Source organism: Sus scrofa, chromosome 14 (assembly GCF_054392235.1).
Source record: "Sus scrofa isolate SSC_HxYL_T2T_F1_AM1 chromosome 14, Sscrofa_HxYL_maternal_Yorkshire_Landrace_v2.0, whole genome shotgun sequence".
Classification (NCBI taxonomy): Eukaryota; Metazoa; Chordata; class Mammalia; order Artiodactyla; family Suidae; genus Sus; species Sus scrofa.
In genome coordinates, this window is record NC_139396.1 from 78,798,534 (window position 1) to 78,815,135 (window position 16,602).

The window sequence follows — 16,602 nt, forward strand, 5'->3', positions numbered from 1 at the left end:
GAGATTCATGGAGGCCACGCTAATAAGCTGTTTCTCTTGAACTTTTTGCCCACTGACCTGATCACCCATTAGTGGGCATCCTTCATTACCTGGAATTTTGGAAGGCAGTCTTGGCCCTCAGGCATCTGTTTATGTCAACATGGATGGCTCTTGTGTCCTCTATGTGCTCCCATTCTTTTGCTTGTTTGTTTTTTTAAAAGTACTCCTTTACATTCCAGTACTACACAATGCTCCAGGCCCATCTTTAATTTTCTCTATCCCAGCTCTAGAGTCAGACATTCCACCGAGGATCATTGTCTCTGTTTACTGGCAAATACCATTAGTAACCTAGTTATGGGTGCTGGATGTGCTTGTTGCTCCTGGGGTGTCATTGCAGGCCCTCTCGTGGACAGAACTTGGGGACCTGGGTGTCTGCCAGCCCATGTGTGTACAACATCCATGTATGTTCATATAAATAGGAATTCTCACCAATACCCTCTGACACCAACCCAAGACTCCTAATAGAATATTCACCTCATGCTTATTTCTAACTGCTTTTCCTAACACAAACCTGGTTCTCATTGTAGTTTCTGAATTGCTGAACTATACCCCTATGAAATTTAACAATTTGGGTAGTTCCTTTTGTCTTTAACCTTACAGAATCCAGTCAGAACACCATTTTTCAGTTATGTGGGTGAACCCCTTTCTTAGCCTCTGCTTTCAGTGAGTTAATGTCATATACTTATAATAGACTCATTTATCAGTCTTCATTCCAAATGAGGATCCCTCCAAAGCCCTGGTTGATTTTATTTTGATGTGCACGCACTCCCTACAATGTACAGTTCTGTGGTTTTGACAAATGCACACATGGATTCACCACCAGTGCCATAGAAAAACAGTTTCAACACCTACAGTTTCCTTTGTGTAACCCCTTCAGTCAACCCCCTCCCCCACCAGCAGGGACTGTCACCTTTTTTTCTTTTTAGGGCTGCACCTGTAGCATATGAAAGTTCTCAGGCTAGGGGTCCAATTGGAGCTACAGCTGCCAGTATACACCACAGCCACATCAATGGAGGATCTGAGCCACATCTGCAACCTACACTGCAGCTCACAGCAATGCCAGATCCTTAACCCACTGAACAAGGCCAGGGATCAGACCCACATCCTCATGGATAATAGTCTGGTTTGTAACCCACTGAGCCACAATAGGAACTCCAACTCTTTTTAATTTAAGCCTTTTTTTTTGGTCTTTTTGCCATTTCTTGGGCCACTCCCACAGCACATGGAGGGAGGTTCCCAGGCTAGGGATCGAATCAGAGCTGTAGCTGCCGGCCCACACCACAGCTCACAGCAACGCCGGATCCTTAACCCACTGAGCAAGGCCAGGGATTGAACCTGCAACCTTATGGTTCCTAGTCGGATTTGTTAACCACTGGGCCACGACGGGAACTCCAATTTAAGCCATTCTAATAGGTGTGTAGCGACAGGTCAACATGGTTGTAATTTACATTACTCTGTAAATAATATGGAGCATCTTTTCATAATACAATGTTATTTATAACCCTATGAAAAGATTTGTGAAAATACTATTCACATAATTTGCCTATTTTTTTAAACAGGTGATTTTTTTAATAAGAGTTCTTTATTCTAGGAGTTCCCGTTGTGGCATGGCAGAAACAAATCCGACTAGGAACCATGAGGTTGTGGGTTCGGTCCCTGGCCTTGTTCAGCAGGTCCCTGTTGGCCAGTCATTTCATATACCAGTGTGCATATACCAATCCCAAACCCCCAGTCCATCCATCCCCCCTGCAACTTCTTTGAGATATGTGATTTGCAAATATTTTCTCCCAGTTTATATCTTCTTTCCCTCAGTAGTATCTTTCATAGAGCATTAATTTTTACTGTTGAAAAAGTCCACCTTCGCTTTTTTTTTCTGTTATAGTGCTTTTGATGTCATCATCTAAAGTCATTTACAAACCCCAAATCATGTAGAATTTCTCTATATTTTCTTCTAGAAGTCTTAGTTTTATATTTTCCATTTTTTAAACATGGTGTACACTTCTCCATTGATTCACCTTTGCAACTTGGCCAAACTTAGTTCAAGAACTCTACCTGTGTGGGTGTACTGCTCTGTTATGTTGTTTTGAGCTGTGTCTATTCTGCCAATACAGTACTGTCAATTACTGTAGCTTTATAATAGGCTTTGAAATCATATGACTCTTCCAATTTTGGCGCCTTTTTTTTTTTTCCAGAATAGTTTTGGCTTAGACCATATGCCTTTCCATACAGATTTCAGAATCAGCCTGTCAATATCTAGCAAAAATCTTGTTGAGATTTTGATTATAGGTTGTTTTGAATTCATAGAAAAAACCAGGGAGAAAAAAAAACAAAAAAAGAAAAACAGGGAGAATGTCTTAACAACAGAGTCTTACCCATGAACACAATACCTCTCCCAATTAAGTTGTTCTTCACTGATTTAAAGTGTTCTGTCGTTCTCAGGATATATAGTCCTAACATCTTGTTAGATTTATAACTAAGCATTCCTTTTTCTTCTTTTTTTTTTTTAAGTGCTATTGTAACCGGTATATTTTAAATTCTGGTTGTTCATTGCTGGTATACACAAAAATGATATTCTTTTATATACTGAGCTTGTTTCCTGCCACCATCTAAGATTCACTTATTAATTCTGGGTGGTTTTTTGTCAAATCTTTGGGATTTTCTACAGAGATAATAATATCATCCGTGAATAGAGCCGGTTCCATTTGTTTGCAATCCTACACTTTTTTCTTTTTTTGTCTTGTTGAAGTAGTTAGGAATCCAGCACAGTGTTGAATGGAGATGAGGACATCCTTACCTTGTTACTGATTTTAGGGGAAAAGGAGTCACTGTCTTATCATTAACTATATCAGTTGTAGGGTTTTTTGTATATGGTCTTTGTTATTTTACCTGTTGAAGTTGAACCTTCTTCCATTCCTCATCTTTTTGTGCCTGTATTAAAATACTAACTCCCAGGACAATGGCAAGCCTACTTTTCCAGTGTATATCTGTATCTAGACAGTATTTGCCTACTGCCCATCCTCCAACAACAACAAAAGTACACATGTTTTTATAAGCTTTAATTTTTCTCAAAATATTTTTTACTATACTTAGCATATTTCATATCATTTTATTTCAATTCTTCATACTTTGAATAATGGAATCTTGTTACTTGATCACTTTAATTAAGAGCTGTATAGATGGAACAAGCACTGGTGTTTACCATAATTCAAATTACTATTGTCCCATAGAGCATTTCTCAATGTCCAAAAAAATTAATTCAACCTTTCTGAAACGTTCAGGAATAGCTTAAGACTTTTCAGTTGTTCTTGAAGGCTGGAACTCTCCTGCTTCAAATTTTTCTTTGAATTTTAAGTAGTCCCTTCTTTTATCAAAATATTTTATCTGTTGAGAAAAAAGGATTTGAAATAAGGGCAAGTTATGTGGCTTAAACAAAAGCACAGATTTAAATGTAGCTAATTATTCAATATAAATTATATAAATAGCATAAGTAATTTATATTCTAGAACCAGTTTGAATCAGTGCATCTGATATATGAGTCTCTAAAGAGAGAGAGTGAGTCCAAACCCTTTCTGGGTAAAAAGCCCTGTTGAGAATTTGAGTACCCTGTGCACCTTCTCAAGAACATCTGTGCTTAGATGTGAAAACTCCCATGCAAGGTCAGAGTCTACAGAACTCTCAAGTCATGACTTCATGATTTAAAGACATCATACAAGTTGTTTCCTATCAACTGTAAGTTTAGAACATTTTTTTAATTCATTAGCCATGATATTTTTATTAAGTTTATCTTATCTGAAAACATACATTTAAGGACATAAACACATAGTTAAAAATTATGAACTATAAGCAAGTAAACTGATGGTAAGACTTTAAGTTACATCCTCCTCTTGCCATAGGGAATTTGGAGTATCTTGAAACCCATATCCTGAAACAGTAAATTCTTACGTGGAAAATCAAGGCAACCACAAAATCACCAGTGTCTGTATGTGAGCTGCTTTGCAAACAAGGCAACAGTACATTTTCACTGTCGGAATAGCAAAGCTTTTCTTAGGATTTAATCCTTAAATATTTCAGTTGAGCCCGAGGGAGTAAAAATTAGCTTAGACTAAGAATATAAAAATCTGCCCTACCCTGTCTTTAGCTGGATAAAGAGACTGATATAAAGCCAGCTACAAAGTCAACTTTCTCCGTGGACACACTGCAGCCACAGACTGTCCTGACAGGCCCCTTTGCGTGATTGCTGCTTTCTTACTCAGCAAGAAACTCTGTTCTTTAAAAATCAAACTATCAGAAATTTGTCCTTTGAGGTTATTTCAGTAAGAATGAAACACCCTATTTTATCTGGAGGATCTGGGAGGCACTTTGACACAAAGCAGCAGCCTTGGCTTCCAACTCGGATGCAGGACTTCAAATAAGAGGTTTCTCAGCATGACAACATTCAGCATTTACCTCTGTAGGATAAAGGGCCCTGGGTCCACCTCTCTGTCCAGAGTGGACAACCTCCTTCTATGCAGCCCTGCTTTGCTCTGAGCCTGTCCAAGTACTGCTTCATTTCAGTTTTACCTTCTCCCTTCCCCACACCTCGTAACTCCTTTCCTTCAGTTGGTGAGAGGCCCACAGCAACTTCGGTGCACGGGCTCCCTGGTTACAGCAGGTTAGTGAATCTCACTGTCACACCACGTACCCCTGGTGGCCACAGGCTGACTGAGCTGGGATGGGGGTTATAGATTAAAGGATACCAGATGAAGGGGGAGTTCCTGTTGTGACTTAGTGGGTAATGAACCTGACTAGTATCCATGAGGATGCGGGTTTCATCCCTGGCCTCGCTTAGTGGGTTAAGGAGCCAGTGTTGCCATGAGCTGTGGTGTAGGTCGCAGATGTGGCTTGGATCCCACTTTGCTGTGGCTGTGGTGTAGGCTGGCAACTGTAGCTCTGATTCAACCCCTAGCCTGGGAACTTCCATATGCCACAGGTGCAGCTCTAAAAAGCAAAAAAATAAAAAATAAAATAAAGGACACTAGATGAAGAGGTGGACAATGTCCTTAATATTTCTGTGACAAATCAACAGAATTTTGCATTTCTTGTCACATCTCCAACTGCCTAAAGGACAATTTCGCTTAGTTGTCCTACTTACATTTCAGCCCCATCCTGTCCAGAACTTACTCCTCTCCAAACATCCCTCCTCCTCTGGTATCTGTTCCAGTGACTGCATCACTGTCCACCCAAATGCTTCCATCTCTTTCCCCCCATGATGGCCAGGTACAGGCCCATATCATTTCTCACCTGCGCTGCTGTAAGAGCTGTTTGACTGGTTTTCTCTACTTCCCATCTGTTGCACCTCTGCCAAGTAGAATCTTCTTGAAATCCCAATTAGATCAAGATCTTTCAGGGTATCCCTATGGCCTTCAAGGTCAACATCCAAACAGCTCAGTCAGACAAACAAGGTCATTCATGGCTTAGTTTCTGTCTCTGTCTGTCCCCTGAGCTTACCACCAGCCCCGCAACTTGAGCCATCCAGAGCCGCCCCAGTTCCTGAAGGTGCTTCTCTCCTGTGCATCTTGTTTCCACGCTTTTGCATACACCACACTCTCTGCTTGAAAAGCTCTTTTCCGTAGTCTGTACCACCTGGTTTGGTGAACAGTTGAGGACCCTCAACTAGTGGCACCTCGAAGAGATTAATGTCTAAACAAGGATTTACTGAGAAGCACTGTGTACATATGATGCTAATGTCCTCTAAACCACCAACCGAGACACAGGACAGTGGCATGAATGCCCAAGCACTGGAATTTCTGAGACATTTCAGAGGTTCACAGGGAAAAGACAATATCTGAAATTGTTTCTGGGATCAACTATCTTGGATGTCTAGTTGCTCTCTGTGGGAGACTGTGCTGGATGATGCTAGAATGACCTAGACCTGATCCCTGCTCGCTCCTAGTTATGAACCAACAGGAGCCTTTAGGTAAGACCATTCATTATACAATACAGACTGACTAGATAAGCAAAGGGGCAGAGAAGACTAATCTGGTTTTGTCACAGCCTAGTAGTTGTGTGGCATATTTATCACGTAACAAATTGTATTTTTAGTCTTTTATGATAGAAGTTTTCATTGTACATCTCTAGTTGGTGGTTTTATTTTTATCTCTGTTCTCTGGCTGTGACTTCAGCTTAGAAAAAGAAAACAAACTTTGGAATCAGAGACCTACATTCAAATCCCCTTTCTACTACTTCACTGGTTAGCTGATCTTGAACAAAGCGTCTCACCTTTCTGAGCTTTAGTTCCTACTATGTAAATGAGATAACGAGTACCTTATTAGACTGAATGAAAATTAAAGCTGATGAAAACACAATGTCCCACAAAGAAGGCACTCAGAAGCTACTCTGAATCCTCTATTCCACTCCCATCGGCTTCTTTGTTGCATCATCTACAACTTCACAGGTTGCTGCCATTTTCTGTCCCACCTCTTGGCCAGTCACTGTCCATGTGGTTGATCCAACACCCTGGCCTCTTGGCTCCTTGACCTCGTCTATGACCCAGTCCTCCACCCCACCTTACTCCCAGGATCAAAGCCTAGTCCTGGACCATACCAACAAACACAGCCCTTCCATAACGCCAACTCTGAGCCTCCCTTCCTCCAACCACCCCCTTCACTCTAGGACCCTGATGCCAACAACCCAATGGCCCACCATCTTTTTGCTAACTCTCATCCCTCTTATGCCCTCACTTGCCTCCTTACCCCTGAACCCACAGCTCTCCAATGAGTCTCCATATCACTCAGAACTTCCAGCGTCACCGGCCTCCATCACCCAAGACCCTAACTTCAGCTCTCTCCTTGCTGTTCCTGAAACACCCTGGACCTGTTCCCACTGCAGGGCCATTGCTTGTGTTCTCCTGCTTCCCTCCGAAGAACTGTCCTTTAACAGTTCCCACAGTGAATTGGAACTGTGTTGTTAGCATCTTTCACTGAGGTTGGGAGTGTGGGAGGAGAGGCTGGTTGGCTACAAGACGAGGGAGAGATCAAGGTTGGCTCTTCTGAACATCTCACTTAAAAGCCCAAAAGGTTCTTCTAGACTTGGAGAAAGGGCCATGGTGAGGATGCAGATTTGGGCATCACCATGAAAGTGGTACTTCAGCCATGGTTGTAGAGAAGCCCGCCTTGGGAAAGGGAGTGGCCTGGAAGGGAACTCTAAAGAGGATGGCAATTAGCATGGCAATGGCTGCTAGGCCCGAGGAGGGGAACCTGGGGAGTTAACTGTGAAGGGACCAAGGAGCTAGCACTTTTGTATTTAAATAGATTTGCATGATGACTAAGTTTCTAGGACAATGTGAGACTTGTGCAGCCTAATTCCTGGGCTCCTTTCTTGCATGACTGGCACAGAAAGAAGGATGTGGATCAGGGAAGCATATGGGGTCTGGACTCAGACGGCTGAGCTCAAATCCAGGCTCTGCACTTCCAAGTGACCACATTTCTGTGTGCCCATGTGCTCACATGTAAAACTGGGAACAGAGTTATTGTGAGGGATAAATTATACATCTGTTGTGCTGTGAGCTCTGATAAGGATGCAGTGACCTGGATGGAGAGAGGATGAGCCTGCATGGCATGGTGCTCAGCCACTCACTCAGTGTGTGAGTGGAAGAGACTTACAGTAAAGAAGCACCTGACTGGCTTTAAAAACCCTTTATGATGCTGAGAACACAAGTTGCCCTGAAATCAGAGAGATGGGAGGGTCAATTAGCCACTGGGTTGAAGAAAAAGCAGTGAGTTTTGCTAGAGAGAGAAGGGATAAAAAAAAAATAGGACTGAAGTGTAACTTATCAAAGGGGTGAAGACAGTGATTCCCAGGCATGGTTATCCACGACAGTCACCTACAGAGCCAGAACCCTTTTTTAAAAAGCTTCCAGAAATTCATAGATCTAAGGTGAGGTCTGGGACATGGCTATTTTTATTAAAATTTCCACATGGGAGTTCCCATTGTGGTTCAGCAGTAACCAACCTAACTAGCATCCATGAGGACGCAGGTTTGATCCCTGGCCTCACTCAGTGGGTTAAGGATTTGGCGCTGCCATGAGCTGTGGTGTAGGTCACAGATGCAGCTCTGATCTGGCGTTGCTGTGGTTTCGGCGTAGGCCGGCAGCCGTAGCTCCGATTTGACCCCTAGCCTGGGAACTTCCATGCTGCAGGTGTGGCCCTAAAAAGAAAAAAATTTCCACACGATTCTGATGTGCAACCCTGAGGGAAAGATCATGGCTAAGCTGTCTAAAGACAGGTCTCATAGTGAAGAGGTTCTGCAGGGAAAAGGTAGGGGTGGGAGGGGTTGGGACCCACCAACACCTTGGTCATGACTTACCTCGATGAGCTTCATCACTCCGACCCCAGGCCCCCAAGTCCATCCCTGTTCCCACCCATGTCCCTGTTCCTCAGTGACCCTGGGGTCAGACAGCAGGGTGAGAAGAGGACAGCACAGGCGGTGCAGCATCCAGGCCATAAAGGAGAGTGATGTCAGCCCAAACTCCCACACTTTCTACCAAATTCTTCAAACAGGAGCTGATTCTCAATGAATCTACTTGATGGGAATACCAAAGATGTATTATATTTGGGGGCTAAATCATTATCTAATTCCATCATAAAGCCCCTCATTTATCAGTTTTCAGTCTGTATGTCAAGTTAGACATTTGCTCTGCATAGTAATTCCATGAGCTAGGTTACATCATGCTGCTTTTACAGATGAAGGGCTCATCTAAAGCAACTGTCTATGCATTGCATTCATCCCCGCCCTCCATCACACCCTTCTTGAGGTCTTCAGCCTTAGGTGCCTCATCTAAAAATCTGAGGTGTGAGAGGGAGAAGATCCTAAATCCACTTCATCTCTAAAACCATCTGTACTCAAACTACTAGGTACAATTTGGAGCAGCATGAGAGGAAAAAGCACACAGCTTCACATCAGCCACTAGGCCTGACTTAGACCTATAGTTCTCCCAATTACTAACCAACACTGAGCAAGTTATTTCAATGCTTTGGGTTTCACTCACCTCCTCTGGAAATTGAAAGTAACAACCCATCTTAAAGAGTATTACTGAAGGAGTACCAAGCACTTATACAGGATCATTTAAGGAGCCCAGCAATGTCAGTTCCCTTTTTCAAACCCTCCCATTCTAAGGCCAGGCAACAGAGAGCATGGACACATGTCAGGGAGGCATTTGGAGCAGCTGGTGGCAGAATCTACCACTGAATATTTATTTATTTATTTATTTTCTTTTTACAGCCACTTCTGCAGAATATCTAAGTTCCCAGGCTAGGGGTCGAATCAGAGTTGCAGCTGCATGCCTACAACAGAGCCACCCACAGCAAGGCCAGAACCAAGCCACATCTATGACCTACACCGCAGCTTGCAGAAATGCTGGATCCTTAACCAACAAACTGAGCGAGGCCAGAGATTGAACCAATATCCTTACAGCCCACTAGGTTGGGTTCTTAACCTGCTGAGCCACCAAAGGAACTCCCATTGGATATTTTATTTCTTCTACTTTCTAAACTCCTTTCTCTGTATTTTAATTATATGGCTTTGGGTGACAAATGGGAATGCTTTTATTTCTGATAGTAGCTCTAGGACAGTGAATTTGCTAACTCTTTCTCAAGATTAAATATTATCTCTTCAGAAGAACCTAGAGAAGTCTTATCAGTTTAGGGGGTTGGAATTTTTTAGTTATTGTTCTTATGTTTATTTTGTTTTTCAATGATCTTTAAAGAGTCAGATGACCTTTTCCAAACGTTTGCCCTATCTGTAACAAAAACAAGCCTGGATTACCAGACAAGGTTTTCTTTGCTGCTAACAGAAACTGCTGACTTGAGAAGCCTCAAACTGTGCTTCATTTCATAGTCCACCACTCACTGTAAGTGCTATGTATTTTAACAGCGAACAGAAACATGTCCAAGTGTGACTTACCCACTGCTGGGGACAACTTGATTCAAATGAGCTTCTCAACTTCTTGCACTGAGAAGCGTCCTCTGTGTTCTCATCTAAGCACTTCCAGTATGCATCCCGGGCTCCCCAGCAAGCCTGCCTTTCTTTCATAGATGGGGCTGCCATTCCTGGTGGGCTCGAGCTGTCAACCAAAACACGTGATATTAACAAAGAACTTGTAATTCGAGAGGAGGCAAACCAAAGGAAAAATACCGTCTTTCCCTCCAATCCCCTCTTTTTAAAGTTATGCCTCTGGATTTTAATGGCGCGACTGAAACTAATCAGTCCCACAGGAATGGTATTGTAAGAGCATTCGCTTTTGAAACTTATCCTTTACACTGTAATTTGCTCCTCTGCTGGGGTGGCAGCGTGATCTCAGAAAGCCGGAGTTAGAATTCTGACTTTCACACAGTTTGTCATTTAAGACGGTTCATTTATTCTCCCGAGCCTGTTTCCCCATCGGCAGGTGACGCTCAGGGTAGGAGCATTGCCCATTTAACAAAGCTGCTGTTCGAACCGAAGTACTGTACAATTAACTGCACGAGAGCACAACAAGTAGGCAAAACGAGGAGTACTCCTCTGTTGGCAGAGGAGAAACCCGACGCTCGAGGAGAGTCGGCGACCTCCTGGGTTCCTACCCTCTCGGGAGCGCCTCGCACTCCCCGGCCCCGCCAGCAGGCTGACCTCTCCGCCCGCCCAGCAGCAAGTTCCCTTCGGCGCCAACGGAAGGAAAAAGTCACACAGCCCAACAACAGGGGAAGAAGGGTGCGGGGCCGAGTCCCAGTGCCGCACAGTCGTCTCGCCGACTTGGGCTCCTGCGACATAAACCCACCACCTGAGGAAAACAATTCGCGCGGCGGATTCGCTGGCCTTGTGACCCTTACGGGCTACCGTTTGCCGGTCAAAAACGGCGGGACTTCCGGTCCCACACTCCTACCTGCTAGAGTGACTTCCGGGCCTGCTCAGTCAAGGGAGGAAGTTCCTGGAGAAGTAGAAGTACTGCGTGGTTAGCGTCCGGTCACTCTTCAGAGCAGCCTTGTACTTACTACGTTTCAGTGTCTCTCCTTGCAGCTTTTCGTAACTTTAACGAACTATGCTCCTTTCGTGTCTCAGTTTCTATATCTGTTTCGCCAAGCGCCGCTCGGAAGGGTTAATTCAGGAGCGAGCCCTACTGGAAAAGGCGGCTTTGTGTGGAAGTTTGCACCTGGGAGGTGAGAGCTGGACGGAACGTTAAAGAGCCCTGAAGGCTTAACTCTACGCTTCTGAGGTTAAAAAAGAGAGAGAGAGAAAGAAACGGCTCCAGAAAGAGGCGGATGACACCCCAGGTTACATGGCAAAAAAGTGACTAAACTGAGAACTCAGGGCACCAATCTCCCAGTTTCCCCATTGAGATTTCATCCTGTTACATTTCCCGGCATCACCTTGTTCTTGCTTTGAACCCTTGCGACTTTTTTTTTGTAGATGGAAAAGATTCTTTTAGTTGGTATTTGGAGACATCTAGTGAAAGAATATGAAAGCAAAGGTCGAGTCCGCAAGTTCTGGTAGTTCGTGGAATTAAAAAGTGAGCATGATTAGAGTTTACAGCTAAAAATCCTTGGACTTGGATCTGAAATTTGCGAAGGTGCTACAATTTGATCAGGAGAGTGGGTAAAATTAATACTTGCATTATTGTTTTAATTATTTGTAGCTCTTTTTACTCTAAACGCTGACATTTTTTTTTAAGGAATGAAAAAATGCGCCTTTAGATATTTTGAAAGGATGTTATTTCAGTATATGAGTTAATACATTCCGTGCAGCAGAATCTTTATTTGAAAGCACGCTTATGGATAAAGGTTAGTCTTTAGTTCACTTACTGATTCCATCTGCTCCATTACCTAGTCTTGCTTAAGTTCTAAGTGCTTAAAAAACTCATAAGCAGTTTACAGCTCTGCACTTTGCAGCTGTTCGATCTTTTCCAAATTCAACATATGCAGATTTTCAGGTTGGCTATGTGAAGCTAAGTACCACCAAACATAATGTTCTACAACATGGGAAGTATTTCTGTAATAGTTAATGGACTTTATTAAGTGGGTTGCTTTAGTTTTCCCAGAGCCACCATTTCTTTTCCACTATGAAGGGCGGTTTATATAAAAATAGTATCTTGGAGTTCCCATAGTGGCTCCAGGAATGAATCTGACTAGCATCCATGAAGACTCAGGATCCCTGGCCTTGCTCAGTGGGTTGAGGATCCAGCATTGGCACTCACATCCTGAGTTGCTGTGGCAGTGGCATAGGCCAGTGGCTACAGCTTCGATTTGACCCCTAGCCTGGGAACCTCCATATGCCACAGGTGTGGCCCTAAAAAAAAAAGTATCTTTTAAGTATGACCAATGAGATATAGAAAGAATGGAGGAATCTTGAATGATTTCTTTTTTTTTTTTTTTTGGTCTTTTTTCATTTCTTTGGGCCGCTCTCGCGGCATATGGAGGTTCCCAGGCTAGGGGTCAAATCAGAGCTGTAGCCACTGGCCTATGCTAGAGCCACAGCAACGCGGGATCCGAGCCGTGTCTGCAACCTACACCACAGCTCACGGCAACGCCGGATCGTTAACCCACTGAGCAAGGGCAGGGACCGAACCCGCAACCCCATGGTTCCTAGTCGGATTCGTTAACCACTGCGCCACGACTGGAACTCCTGAATGATTTCTTTTTTCTTTTTTTTTTTTTTGTCTTTTTGCCATTTCTAGGGCCGCTCCCTCGGCATATGGAGGTTTCCAGGCTAGGGGTCTAATCTGAGCTGTAGCCGCTGGCCTACACCAGAGCCACAGCAACGCCAGATCCAAGCCGCATCTGCAACCTACACCACAGCTCATGGCAACACTGGATCCTTAACTCACTGAGCAAGGCCAGGAATCGAACTGCAACCTCATGGTTCCTAGTTGGATTCGTTAACCACTGAGCCACGACGGGAACTCCTTGAATTATTTCTGAGTTGAAAATACATATATATTTAAAAGTTTAAGTCTTATTTATTTATTTATTTATTTGGCCATGCTTGCAGCATACAGAAGTTCACAGGCCTGGAGCCACAGCAGTGACTGCAAGATCCTTAACCTACTAGGCTGCCAGGGAACTCTCCAAATTTTAAATTTTTATGTGGATAGTGATAAATATATGTAAAATGTATAAAGTGAAACTTGATAAGATTATAAAGAAAAATGTATGTGGCCATATTAGGTGATTTTAACAAGCCTTTCCCAGTGATTAAGACAAGCAAAAAAAAAAAAAAAATCATCATGGACTTGGAGAATAGACTTGTGGCTGCCGGACGGGAGAGGGAGGGAGTGGGAGGAATCGGGAGCTTGGGGTTATCAGATACAACTTACAATAGATTTACAAGGAGATCCTGCTGAGTAGCATTGAGAACTATGTCTAGATACTCATATTGCAACAGAACAAAGGGTGGAAAAAAAAATGTATACATGTAAGAATAACTTGATCCCCATGCTGTACAGCGGGAAAAATGAAATAAAAAATTTTAAAAAATCAATAAGTGTATAGAAAATTTGAATAACATGATGTACAGACTTGACCTAATGAATATACACAGAAAAACACCACCAAAATCAGAACATATGTTTTTTGGAAAGCAAACATGACATATTACCAAAATTAGTCACAGTTAGCTGTAAAGTAACTCTCAACAAATTTTAAAGATTGAAATCATTCAGCACATGTTTTTTGAGCACAATGCGATTAAACTAGAAAGCAATAAAGAACTATAGAGGCAAGTCTTTATTTTATAACTGTAGCCAGAGTTATAATGGTAATGAGAAAATATCTTGAGCTGAACAATAAAATACAGTAGTAACACCTGAGGAATAAAACTAATGTAGGAGTTCCTGTCGTGGTGCAAGTGGTTAACGAATCGGACTAGGAACCATGAGGTTTCAGGTTCTATCCCTGGCCTTGCTCAGTGGGTTAAGGATCCAGCATTGCCATGAGTTGTGGTGTAGGTTGCAGATGCATTGGATCCTGCGTTGCTGTGGCTGTGTCATAGGCCCACAGCTGTAGCTCCAATTAGACCCCTGGCCTGGGAACCTCCATGTGCCGCAGGAGCGGCTCTAGGAAAGGCAAAAAGGCAAAATAAATAAATAAATAAATAATATTAAAAAAACAAACTAATGCAGTGTTTAAAGGGTAGTTTGTAGCCTTAAATATGTGTATTAGAAAAGGAGCTGAAAGGTCTTTGGCTAAACATCCCCTTTCAAGACAGTAGAAAAAGAAGAGCAAAATTAAGGAAAGTAGGAGGGAAAGAATGCTAAGAGCAGATATGAATGCAATGGAAAATAGTGGTACGCTAGACACTGCCTGTACTGGCTCAGGAGAACCAACTGTATACACCTCTTGCTAACTCCATGGTCAATAACATCAAACTGGTAGCTTGAAATTTCCCTCATGGGGATCTTTACACAATGAAAATCAGCAAACAAGGTAGAGTTTTTGTTTTGTTATGTTCAGAAGCAATTCACTAGCACAGAACTGTATATAGTAGATGTTAAACTTCCAAGAATTGATTTTTTGGGGGAGAAAAGACTAATAAAAATTGACAAATGTTTAACAGTATAGAGCAATAAAAGGAGAGATGTTATAACAATAATGAAAACTATATTTTAGAAATCAAAATAGAACATCTTATGAACAATTTAATGCAAATAAAATTTAGATGATTATACAATCTCAAGAGAAACAACTAGCTGACTCAAGAGTCGAAATATGAATAGTCCTAAACCATTAAATAATTTGAATAAGGAGTAAAGAATGTTCACACACAAATTCCAGGTCCATGGCTCTACCAGTAAGTTCCTTCAAATTTTGAAATAATTCCATTTTTGTTATATGAAGCTACCAAAACTTTTATACTAGTTATAAGATCCCCAAACCTTGAAATATCAAATTCTTTGGCCCTCATTTGGTGAAAAATGTAATTTAGTGACAGATAGTCATTATATATCACTTAGTTGACTGTATGTTTTGCTGTAGAAACATTGATATTTTTTATTATAATTACTGTCCTAGTACTTGTCACATAGTATATGTTGTATGTCCCATGGTACCTTTGCAATATCCAAAAATGTCTGTATTCCAAAACACATCTGGCTCCAAAGGATTTCAGATATGCAGACCTGTATGGAAGAATGGTTTTATGATTTTATGGTTGAGAATAATTTTTTTTAGCCATAAAGGAAAAGATCCATAAATTCAGCTACATTAAAATTAAGGACTTTTGTTTACCAAATAACACCATAAAGTGGAAAAGACACGATATGGGAGAAGAAGTTTGCAAAGCATGTAACAGGAATTACTATCCAGAATATATAAAGAGCACATACAAATCAATAAGAAACAGATGACAATATTAAAAATTAGGCAAAAGGGAGAGTTCCTATTGTGGCGCAGCAGAAACGAACCAGACTAACATCCATGAAGATGAAGGCTGGATCCCTGGCCTTGCTCAGTGAATCAGGGATCTGGCGTTGCCCTGAGCTGTGGAGTATGTTGCAAACGTGGCTCAGATCCCATGTTGCTATGGCTGTGGTATAAGCCGGCAACTGTAGCTCTGATTTAACCCCTAGCCTGGGAACTTCCATAAGCCAAGGGTATAGCCCCCCCAAAAAGGTAAAAGGCTTAAATAGGCAGAGCACCAAAGAGTAAGCAACAGAAAGTGTGCGCATCCTTATTAGTAACCACAGATATGAACATGAAAATCACAATGCCATAACTATCAGACACCCACCAGGCCAAAGAATAAAATCTAGTAAATTTGGGAGTTCCTGTGGTGGTGCAGCGGAAATGAATCTGACTAGGAACCATGAGGATGCGGGTTCGATCCCTGGCCTTTCTCAGTGGGTTAAGGATCTGGTGTTGCCGTAGCTGTGGTGCAGGTCTCAGACAAAGCCTGGATCTGGCATTGCTGTGGCTATGGTGTAGGCTGGCAGCTACAGCTCTAATTTGACTCCTAGCTTGGGAACTTCCATATGCCATGGGTGCAGCCCTAAAAAGACAAAACAAAACAATCTAGTAAAGTTGAAGATATACAATTGCTATGATTCAGCAGTTCTATAGAATCTCTTGTATATGAGCATTTTTGTAATATCTAAAAACAGCATATAAGCCAAACTTAAATCAATAAAGGAATGGATGAATTATGATGTGGCCATATGGTGAAATATAATGCACCAAAAACAATGAAAAAACTGTAGCCATTTATAATAATGTGAATCTCAATACTGAGTGAGAGAAACAAGTCAGCCAAAGAGTAAATACCACATGTTCCCACCTACACAAGGTAAAAACATGCAAAACCCAGTTATACTATTAAGGATACATACAATAAGTAGTAAAGTATGAAGAAAAGGGATATGGGATGTAACCAGGGAGGGCTTCGGAAGAGTTGACAGTGTGTTCTGTTTCTGAAACTTGCCATTTGTTTTCTAATTACTTAAGTAAACTGTACAAGTATGTCTTCCTCTCCTGTGAAAAAGAATGAACATATGTCCCATATATGAATATGTTATAATTTTTTAAATAAAGTATAGTGGAGTTCCCTGGCGGCTCAGCAGGTTAA

General features: G+C 42.1%; 1 protein-coding gene and 1 long non-coding RNA gene across 4 annotated transcripts; one reads left to right on the plus strand and one right to left on the minus strand.

Annotated features, from left to right (window-relative positions):
* Positions 1-3,080: 3,080 nt before the first annotated feature.
* On the minus strand, positions 3,081-10,871 carry COA6 (cytochrome c oxidase assembly factor 6). 3 transcript variants are annotated; one of them, XM_003133017.5, is made up of 3 exons: positions 10,681-10,871; positions 9,979-10,138; positions 3,081-3,420 (listed from the first exon to the last, which is right to left on the minus strand). In XM_003133017.5, the coding sequence occupies exons 1-3, from the start codon at positions 10,818-10,820 to the stop codon at positions 3,325-3,327; spliced, it is 396 nt and encodes a 131-aa protein (XP_003133065.2). In that variant the 5' UTR covers positions 10,821-10,871; the 3' UTR covers positions 3,081-3,324. The 3 variants fall into 3 exon arrangements, with proteins under 3 accessions (XP_003133065.2, XP_003359242.1, XP_003359243.1); XM_003359194.5 differs by having other exon boundaries at positions 10,635-10,871; XM_003359195.5 differs by lacking the exon at positions 10,681-10,871 and adding an exon at positions 10,334-10,462.
* Positions 10,872-10,960: 89 nt separating this feature from the next.
* On the plus strand, positions 10,961-13,524 carry LOC146396803 (uncharacterized). The gene is made up of 2 exons (XR_014827925.1): positions 10,961-12,260; positions 12,497-13,524. It is a non-coding gene; the product is annotated as an uncharacterized LOC146396803 (long non-coding RNA).
* The last annotated feature ends 3,078 nt before the right edge of the window (positions 13,525-16,602 follow it).